Source organism: Anarrhichthys ocellatus, unplaced genomic scaffold, assembly GCF_004355925.1.
Source record: "Anarrhichthys ocellatus isolate YVR2014 unplaced genomic scaffold, GSC_Weel_1.0 scaffold485, whole genome shotgun sequence".
Taxonomy (NCBI): domain Eukaryota; kingdom Metazoa; phylum Chordata; class Actinopteri; order Perciformes; family Anarhichadidae; genus Anarrhichthys; species Anarrhichthys ocellatus.
Genome location: NW_022280459.1, coordinates 22,492 through 32,941, shown reverse-complemented (window position 1 = coordinate 32,941; position 10,450 = coordinate 22,492). Strand labels below are relative to the sequence as shown.

General features: G+C 39.4%; 1 protein-coding gene across 2 annotated transcripts; it reads left to right on the top strand.

Annotated features, from left to right (window-relative positions):
• The first annotated feature begins 198 nt into the window (after positions 1-198).
• Positions 199-4,918, top strand: LOC116401492 (hepatic leukemia factor-like). 2 transcript variants are annotated; one of them, XM_031879910.1, is made up of 2 exons: positions 199-2,852; positions 3,756-4,918. In XM_031879910.1, exons 1-2 carry the CDS (start codon positions 2,460-2,462, stop codon positions 3,984-3,986), a joined length of 624 nt encoding a protein of 207 aa, XP_031735770.1. In that variant the 5' UTR covers positions 199-2,459; the 3' UTR covers positions 3,987-4,918. The 2 variants fall into 2 exon arrangements, with proteins under 2 accessions (XP_031735770.1, XP_031735768.1); XM_031879908.1 differs by having other exon boundaries at positions 3,753-4,918.
• The last annotated feature ends 5,532 nt before the right edge of the window (positions 4,919-10,450 follow it).

The window sequence follows — 10,450 nt, the reverse complement described above, 5'->3', positions numbered from 1 at the left end:
TGTGTGTGTGTGTGTGTGTGTGTGTGTGTGTGTGTGTGTGTGTGTCCCTGCACGAGATCAATGTTTTAAGAACACAGTGTTCTCTGCAGAAGTGGGCCAGTGGGCGGCAACCGTCCCTCCCATCAACACACACGACAAGTTTCCAACTCTCTCTGTTTACATTCACATCAACTAATAACCCCCCCCCCCCCACACACACACACACACACACGCACACAAACACACACATACACACGACACATGCTGGAGTTCAACTGATGTGTTTTTAAAGGTGAAACTGGGTTTTTGTTAAAGATCCATCCAGAAATATTGAAAAATACTGATGATTGATAAATATTTGATGTCACCTAATTATTTGTGAAAAGCAAATCTGCTCTTTCTCCAGAATTTATGAAAATGAAACTTTTTAAAAGTGACACTTTCTTTGAAACAATTAAACTCTCAAAGAAACATCTCGTATCTCAAAGACGACGTTAAAATGTCTGAAGAGACTTAAAAAGACTCCCGACAGACTAGAAATCTCCTCATCGTATATTTAACAATCTCTACAAAGACCTTAAACTCACATTAACATTAAGACGCTCACTCCGGATATATCAGCACAGTGTCCTCTTCCACTGACTGATTCATTAAAGGTTGGTTCGGCGCCTCGGCTCTCTGCACAGCATCACAGTGAAGCAGTAATCTGCTGCTCTCCTGTCTAAATATAGCAGCATAATCTATGGCCATAATCTGGCATATTACTATTCCCACATGGCACTGTGACTGTCCAGCAGATAAGGAGGCAGGAACCACCAGGGCCACCCAGAGTTCACCACATAATGAAGAACAAAGAGCACAAACATCCTCGTCCTGCTGGTTAGGGGGAGTCTCTGGAGAACCTCCTCATGTCCACACTTTAATTTAAGGGTCACGTCCAACCTGCAAGAAGTAAGATGGTGAAATGTTCAGGCCTCTAAAGTGAAGCTTCCAATCTATTTCCATCTGGATGCAACGGATCATAAAACTCACGGATCAGATCAGCACAAAATAAAAAATGGAGCAAGTATAACTTTTAGTTCCCTGATACTAATTATTGATCACTGATGATCCATATGAACAGATACAGATCCCTTTGTTGTTTGATTACAGCAGCTGATCTACAAGGATCCGAATATTTATTATGTCACCGTCCTAAAAATCATTTCAACGCTCTGAAGTCAGTAAACCATCAAAAATACCAAATGTTCTACTCTTACTTTTACTTACCTACATCCAAGGAAATAGATTGTTGAGGCCTAAAGAGGTCAAACACAAAAACAAGCAAGGATCAGGGAAAAATTAATTGCATCTTGAGGTAATTAGCCTAGCTTAGCAGAAAGACTGAAAGCAGGGGGAAACTGCTAGCATGGTTCTGTCTAAAGCTCATAATAATAATAATAATAGTCATAAATAAATGTGTAGAAATGTAGGATGTGTTTTAAAACCTGCTCTAAACATAGAGATGAGAGGCCTGCTGGGCTCCGTGGGACACATCAGGAACCACAACTCAGCAACTCACCCACACACACACACACACACACATGCACACACATATAGACATGCACGTGTCGGGAGGTCTGTCAGTGTCACATTCGAGGCAGCGATGCGCATCATGTGCTGCTGTTTATCGCATGACGAAAACCAATCACAGGTCTTCCTCTAGCAAAAATCTGAAAAAGACCTGTGATTGTGGTTGAAACGTCACTAACACATTTAAAGGGAGCTGAGACTCCAGCGTGCAGTTCATGTTTAAAACCTGAACCTTCATCTTAAAAACAAGCCTTTAACCTTCTAACAGTCCTTTAAACCTGCAGTGCAGAACCTTTGTCTCCCCCTCTGGCAGTGAGCGTAATTACACCAAACATTCATGTTGTTTATGTCGTATGTCTGCAGGGGAGCTACAATGCTAATTTGTGTTTGTCCTCGCTGCCCGTAGCTTTCTTTTTTTCCTGCGCTTCAGCTTTAATGTTCAAATTGAGGACCAACTAAAATGTCCTCACTAGGAGGTGAAGAACTATTGGTCCCCACAAAGATAGACATACCGACACTTACACATACACACACCTGCACCTGACAAATTTAAGTCTGTTTCATCAGAATTATCAGACTAGGTCAAAATAGGAAGTTTAAAGTCAGAAGTATGAGATAAAACACACTTTAAGAGAGTTTTTAACTAAAACTTCTCTGATAATGAGTGAATAGGTTTTAGATAAAAGTTTTAAACTGTTAAATTGTGAGTTTTAAAATCCAATTTAAGATAACGTATTATTACTTATTATAATTTGTCATAGGGACTAGTAATTTTTACTTCAGTTTTGTTCCTGACTTTACTCATTTAGTTATTTTTTTGCCTCAGACGAGCTTCCATACAACCCTCTCGATATTTGTTGAAAGCTAACAAGTTAAAAGTTCCAAAGGCTCCATGTTTTTTCTTTTTAATGCGATTATTTCCGGCAGGAGACTTTATTTCTGTAACAGCTTATAAAACACAATCAGGAGCAACTTATCGACGATCAGAAGACGTTTCAGGTCTCCAGCTCAAACGTATCGGTTCTGACCGCTGCAGGGTGACCACTTTGTTTAGTGCTTTAAAGACCCTGATTTTTCTCCCTCTAGGCCTCCCGAACTCCAGAAACACTCCCAGCCCCATCGACCCAGACTCCATTGAGGTTCCCGTCGGGTACGAGCCCGACCCGGCCGACCTGGCTCTGTCCAGCGTGCCGGGTCAGGAGATGTTCGACCCACGCAAACGCAAGTTCTCGGCCGAGGAGCTGAAACCGCAGCCCATGATCAAGAAGGCTCGCAAGATCTTCATCCCAGAGGACCTGAAGGTAAGTTGGAGCTGGTTCTGACCCGATCTTTAGAGTCCTCTTCTGAATGTTATGTTGAGAGATCTTCTTGTTATGCAACACGAGCTGATTTCCTGTCTAGAATCTGTATGACATTGACTTACTTACTGCGTCTCAAAGCAGAAAAATTCAAACAATTCAGATGCTTCTGGTGAGAAAATCAAATAGTATATCTATATAAATGTATCTCTATACATATATATAGATATAAACATATATAGATATATAAATGTATCTTTATATCGATGGGGCACACAGATTGACCCATTAGCGGTGATTATTAAAGAGAGTCTTTTGTTTGGTTCTGCTCTCCTATTGGTCCTCTCCTGCTGGTTAAGAGGCTTAAGGAGAGAGGATTCGGCTTTTAATTTGTTCAAACAGAGAAGTGCATGTGTGTGTGTGTGGCTGCGAACTCCTCGATAGAAGTCGTATTAAAGCTGCAGTCTGCGATGTCTGACCACTAGAGGGCAGAAAGTCGCATTTGTTTAATCAAAACAGAAATATAAAAAACTCAGAAGCGTGTTCATCAGTGAGCTTTAGAGGTGCTTTTAGGTGCATTTGTAGCTAGCAGTTTACCCCTGCTTCCAGTCTTTATGCTAAGCTAAGCTAACCCCATCCTGATTGCAGGTCTGTGCTCAGACATGAGATTCATCGTAATATTCTCACGTAACTCTCAGAAAGAGTTAAATTATTCCAACCTTTGCACCACTTATCTAAAGCACTGATTAAAAAAATGAAACTATGTATAAAAACTCTGTGTTTTTATACAAACTCTTTGTTGTGGTCTTACTGGACTCTAGTAAAACTTGATAAAGTGACAAAACTACGAGTATCCTCCTCTTTTTTTCACGTCTCCTCTCTCCTCCCTTCATGTCCTTTGAGCAGGATGACAAATACTGGGTCAGGCGCAGGAAGAACAACATGGCGGCCAAGAGGTCCCGGGACGCCCGGCGGCTGAAGGAGAACCAGATCGCCATCCGAGCCTCCTTCCTGGAGAAGGAGAACTCGGCTCTGAGGCACGAGGTGGCCGAGCTGAGGAAAGAGCTTGGACGCACCAAGAACGTCCTGGCCAAGTACGAGGCCAGCACGGGCCGCTGTGAGGACACACACATATGAATATATAAATATATGAGTATATATGTATACACAACAACACTCCTCCTGATCCACCAGCAGCCCTCCTCCACAGTCCTGAAGGGTTGAGTTCATCCTCTCTGACTTTGACCGGTTGGTGGACGACCAATCAGATAAAAACTCACTTTGACTCTTTACAATCTGTTTCTTTTCTTGGTTCCCTTCTGAAGACCTCAAGCTTTAAAAACACACAAATAGTTTTTTTCAAACAAACGGGAGAAAATAATGACTTTGTTGGGGACTATTTTCAGCGGCGGATTAATCCACAAAACGTCTTTATGACGTCCCCGGTTTTGCCAGCGGACGTTGTGGCTGTGACTCCTCCCACGTTTGACCTCTGGCCCCGCCCCTCCCCCAGTATAAGATACAAAGGCACTTTAGAACCGCCGACGCCTCGCTCTCTGCCCGACTCCCCCTCCCAGACCCTGTGCAGGTGTTGTTCCCACAATGCACCTGTCCACATGTACATACCAGCCCCTCATGACTCGCTGTTGTGTGGTGAGTGTTGTTGTCGACTGTGGAATCACTTTAGAACTCTTTACTACAGACCAACAGGATATATAAAGGACATACTGATATACAAATATATATATATTGAAGGTTTTAATGTTTATACAGAGATATTGTTTTTCTACATAGATATTTCCTGTGTATCTTCCTGAGGTACATAGATATTAAACATATAAATATATTAGGAATGTGCATTTCAGAACTCCTCTCAGCTTGTGTAGTTCAAATACCTCGAAGCCTGCGTCACACCTGAGCAGCTGTTTCCTACATGTGCTCGCACAACCAGGAGCCTCTTTGTGTTCATTTCACTTTTCTCTTCGTTCAAAGATATTTTGTTTTCCTATTTTGGGTCCTTGATTATGTTTCTCATGATCAATAATAAAATAAATGAAGATTCAAATCCAGCTTTTGTTTCAGTTTTTGGATGTTTTAGGTTTCAAAGGTCTTTTATAAAAAGCATTCAAATGAGATTTTAAAAACATCATGAAATGAAATATAAAATGATACAACAAAAGAAATATCAACATGTCTAAACAGAAACCTGCAGCTGATTAACACTTAAAATAATAAATGAGCCACTTATGTTGATAAAAACATGAATTTATTATCGATGAATCATTACATTTTCATGTAATCATCTTTCATCAGTTTAATTATAATTTACATTTAAAAAATAACCAAACTAAAGACGAATAGAGACAAAACATTTCACTTTTTATTTGTAATTCTAAAACATTTGGTTTCATGTAATTATAAAATGTGTTTTCGTTGTTTCAAGTAAAGGCTCATGGTTATTTCTCCCATCATGCACCAGCATAAAGTCCCTTTTATATGAATTATATTAAACATCGAGGAGCAGAACATGTGGTCCCGTTGCATGCTGGGAGGTTTCCCAACACACCTTCCTCATGACTCCCAGCATGAGGAAGATGATGAATATAAAGCACCAGCAGGGGGCAGCACCTCCCCGCAGACTAAAGTCGCTTATTATTCTCACATGTATCAAGAACATAAGAAGAAATCTTAATCTTAATTAAAATGTCTTGTTTAATGATTATTATTCATATTGACTTCAGTACCACACGATAATAAAACGAATAAAGTAAGCTCTGGAAATATCATGAGATAAATTATCAAAAGATCTCTATGAAAACATCTGTTGTTGCAGACACAATATCTTAGTTGTTAACCTAAATCCAGTTGTTTAAAAATTCTTAAAAATTCTTAAAAATAATTATGAATAAATAAAATGAAAAAACACGATTATCTTCTAATTTAAAACAAACACAATGAGACTTTAAGGTCTGAAAAACATCAAATCTTACAAACCAAAAAGTACAAATACCTCAAAACCGTAGTACATTACTTGAGTAAAAGTATTTTCACAACAGGAAGTGAGTTTATATTATTTTCTCAGTGTTAAATGGAGCATCAGATGTATTGATGAAACATCTAATATGAAGTTACCCTCATTGTTTGATCAACTTATTGTTGCTTCACTTGTGAACAAAGAGACGTCTCAGACTCAATAATCTTTTTCTTTTTATTACCAACGATCCTCCTCAAACATGTGACAATTAAATCAGAATTAAGTAAATGTCTGCAAAAAAATAACGTTTTCAATTTATAGAAAAATGATTAAAATATGAGACAGAGAACCTCTCTGTGTCTCTCCACCCTCTCTCCTGTCTCTCGCCCTCAGAGGTTCTTCATCTCGCCGCTGATTGGGTTTCACTCTGCACACCTGTCTGTCATTAACACACCTGTCTGTCATTAACCTGTCTGTCATTAACACACCTGTCTGTCATTAACCTGTCTGTCATTAACACACCTGTCTGTCATTAACCTGTCTGTCATTAACACACACCTGCACTGTGTTATATTAGGAACAGACTCTTTTCTTTCTCTCTTCTGTAACATCACATCGCTGCAATGATTCACAGTCTCTCCTCTAAAAGTGAATTCAGGGAAACATTTCAGAAGACACAAAGTCTTAAAGCATTAACCAAACGGATTCATTTTGTGTCCTCTAATTATTTTGATACTTAATGAATGAATAAACAGAAGTCCTGTCTGTCCACATCAACACTGACAGTGTTCCTCCACAGATATACAATAACATATGAAGCTTCAACTTGTTTCACTAAGAGCTGCTGATTATTAAAATCGCGGATAATAATCCTTCTTTTCCTTTGAAACTCCACCTTTTTCTGAGAATCTGTGATGTTTTCTCTGAAGATGAGAGATGATGATTAATAAACTCACGAGGTGAAAGAATCCGGCAGCTTGTTCTCTGCCGGATGAAACACGAGCGTTCATTCTGTCTCATATTTCAGCCTCTTTAGCGCTCCACTAAGTTGAAATTGTCATTATGTAATACCATTTTCTCAAAGTGAAAGAGAGCAGATTAGGATATTCTGCTAATCCCACCGGTTCAGAGCGTCACACGGTGACAGCGGAGCACTTTGTTAGTGCCGCTCTAAAACCTGGGAGTTCATGAAATGTATGAAAACACAGAGAAGTCCTGCAGGATGCGTTTGAGTCGTGTTTCCTGTTTTATTCCCTCACAGGTTTACATTTAAGAAGAGAATGACACGAGTTGTTCACTTTTAGTTTTAGGACAGTTTATATCCAATAAAACTTCTTCTTCTTCTTCTTCTTCTCATCATGTCTCTTCTTCATAGATGTTTCTGTTTTCATCAGTTAAGTTAAATCTTAATGCACATTTTAAAAGTTCTGATCACAAACTATATGATTCAACAATATTTAATCTCTGAAAATAAACTTACTTTGTACTGTTGTTAATAACCAGCTTCCATTTCTCTGTGTGACATGAAATCACCAGATTTGATCAAATTATCATTTGAGTGTTGAGCAGCAACCATTGATAATAACTCAGCACGTCTGAAGTAAACAGACGTTACGTTACTCTGCATGGACCCCGTCATCAACTGAGCCGTTTATTCCTCCATCAGCCAACGACAGAGATAAGAAATATTAAAATAAGTATTTCTGCTACTAGTACTTGATGTGGAAGTCTCAGATATCCTGGAAACTGAATGTCTTGTCTGGTTCATGACATCATCCTGAGGAGTCTTCACTGAATCTAACGAGACACGTGAACCCGAAACACTCTGATTCAGCTGTGATTTAACTGCAATAAACAGATCAATAAGATGCTGAAATAACTATATAATGATGCAGATTTGTAAAAAGTCTGAAGTGCGTCACTACTTGGTTAAGTTTGGTAAAATATTGCGGTTTGTTTGGTTAAACAACAACATTGAAGTAGAGACATAAATGATGCCCATGGGACTCGATCAGCGGTCTCCTGGGTGAAAGTCCTGTTTGTTTGACTTTGTGTTACAGATGTTATAATTTCTTTTGTTGATTTTACTAAATTATTTTATTTTATTTATTTATTTATTATTTTTATCATGTCGACTTTTTGTCCGTTTCATCTAATGTTCTGTTTTATTTTGGTTTAACTGCCTCAGTGGTCGTGTTTTGTTCTCTGTTGATCTTTCTGTTGTTTTATTGTTGTCTTGATTCTTTGTCTCTGTTTTTAAAGGCGCTATATAAATAAAGTTATTATTATCATTGTACGTCAGAAACAAGCCGGGAGAAAATACCCGGCATTAATAAACCCGGCTATGTATAATATCTGGCGGTTGAAAGGTCTCATTGAAGCGACATCAGTGAGCTCCACTTCCTGTGCTGGACGTGCACATGGATCAGATGAATGTAATCGTCACTTTGTAAACTTAACTTTCATGTTCTGGGTCTAAAGGTCTAAAGGTTCTGATAGGTCACATAATAAGAAGCTTATTTCACCACACTGGTCATCACAAAAGAAAACACTTCAAGAAATACAGAAACATGTTGTTTTTATTTGATTTAATTTGAGTAAAATGACTGAATTAAGTTTGACTGTGTTTTGAACTTGTATTTATGTTCATTCATTGGTAGTCGTGGGAGTGTTTGATGTGAAGTAGCTGCTTCATCCAGAACGAAGCATCTCTTCTCTTTATTATAATGAATTCTGCACACGGCCCCCGATAAATAAATGTAATGTTGTCTCAGAACAAATCTCTCGTTACTTCACTGAAATGTTTGTTTTCAAATTATTGCCTCATGAATTTTAACGAACCTTAATGTGAGAAAACAAAACATTCAAACTCTAAAGCTGAAATCTGCTTTTCAAAGAAAAGTTTGAAGATAATATGAACGTGTTGTAGTTCACCACCACAACACGTTCATATTTTACATCTTTTATGCACATCAGTGGTTAAAATTGTGTTTAAGTGGACAGAAAACTTTTGTCGTTTCTTTTTGGGTGTTTTTATTCCAGTCGTTCATTTTAAACAGCTTTTCATCAGAAGCCCTGTGATCTGACGTCACAGACGGACCAACAGACGGGTTGTGCTCGTCCAGGTTTTTTTGCTCAGATCTTTCGTTGCGTGCAGCGTTGGCGAGCCCGGTCCCTGAGCCTCATGTAGGCATCAGATGAGCCGCCGGGTCAGGCCTGAACACGACGAAATCCAAGCCTGTTGACAACCTGCAGCTTACATAACCCCTCCCCCCATGGACAAAACAACCCAGCACAGGGCAAAGACAAATACATAATACACGCACCTAATACTCTGCGCCGGGCACCATATAATCCACAAACATGGAATATGGAGGGGGGGTAATTGTGCGATTCATATTATGGATGGGTCGCAGCCATTGGTGGGTTGCTCAGCTGGCTGTGTGCTGTTTTTTTTTTTAATGTAAGAGGATTTGGCCTCTGTGGCACGAGTCCTCCAAAGACTCAGGGTTGGATCATCCAGTCGGACGGCGCCAGAGCCAATGAGCAGAGGCGATGACGGCGGCCTGACGTGGGAGGCGAGAGTCTTTTTGGTCCGGGAGGGATTTGGTCGTTTCAGGAAGGAAGAGGGATTAGTTTGCCATTTTTTTGTGTGCACAGAACAAATGTCATTTAGAATGAGTCAAAGAGAGACGAAGGATCTGTTCTATACAGTGTCAGTGCTTCAAAACACGGGACAGCTTGAAGCCTTCAATCCCGAAATGTAGATGGTCTGTAGCATCCAACGAATCATGAAACAAATCTGATCCCAGGTTGTCTTTTTTGTGATCATTTCACATTCAGGAATTAAAACTTAAAACAGATGGTAACACTCATTTTATGAGCACCCATTTAAGAGAAAAGTCAAATCACAAGAAACCAACTGACATTCACCATTAAACAACACCTCACGCTACGTAGCGTTCACCAACAGGTCCTGATGGGTCCAGAAGACTCCGGATGTCCCAGCTGATATTTGACTTAAACTGGTTCATGTCGGACTCGTGTCTTGTAAGCCAATTTAGTGCAGGACACTCAAATCAACACATCAATGAATCAATCAATCAATGTAGGAAGTCTCTGGGTCCTCAGCAGCCTCTGTCGGCAGGAAGTTGAGGGGCTTCTGGGAGTTTTTTCAGCAGGTGTGTCCGAGTCTCCTAAAAAAAAAATAATGAAAGAAAAACATGTATTAACATTTAGCAAATTAACTTTCCTCCCACTAAAATTAGTTTTCATGAAGGTTGGCAGCCAGAGTTCATTCTCGACTTTTTGACCGTTATTCAAATAACAAACCTAGAGAATTGTTCTGCCTTTAATGTTTTCTAGTTGGTAATCATTGCATGAAACATCTCAATAACCGTTTGATTGGTTTCTATGGTACAGATATTCCTGGTCCCTTGAGGATGAATCCTTCTGACCTTAATGACTTTGCATCTATCCCTCTCATCTGGTCACAATTTTAATTAGTCCAACACAAACTGATGACACTCCCATCCTTTCTCTTCAAGAGATAAACAGATTACGTTTCCTTCGTGTTGTCTCAGTTGGAGAAACAAACATCAGCTTCATCCAACAAATCTCTCTTAAC

What these genes read in the sequence shown, in the direction of transcription:
- LOC116401492 (XM_031879908.1), top strand. Translation starts at nt 2,460, where the DNA reads ATGCGATTATTTCCGGCAGGAGACTTTATTTCTGTAACAGCTTATAAA. An exon ending in TCATCCCAGAGGACCTGAAG is followed by an intron (nt 2,853 to 3,752) that starts GTAAGTTGGAGC and finishes ATGTCCTTTGAG; the next exon opens with CAGGATGACAAATACTGGGT.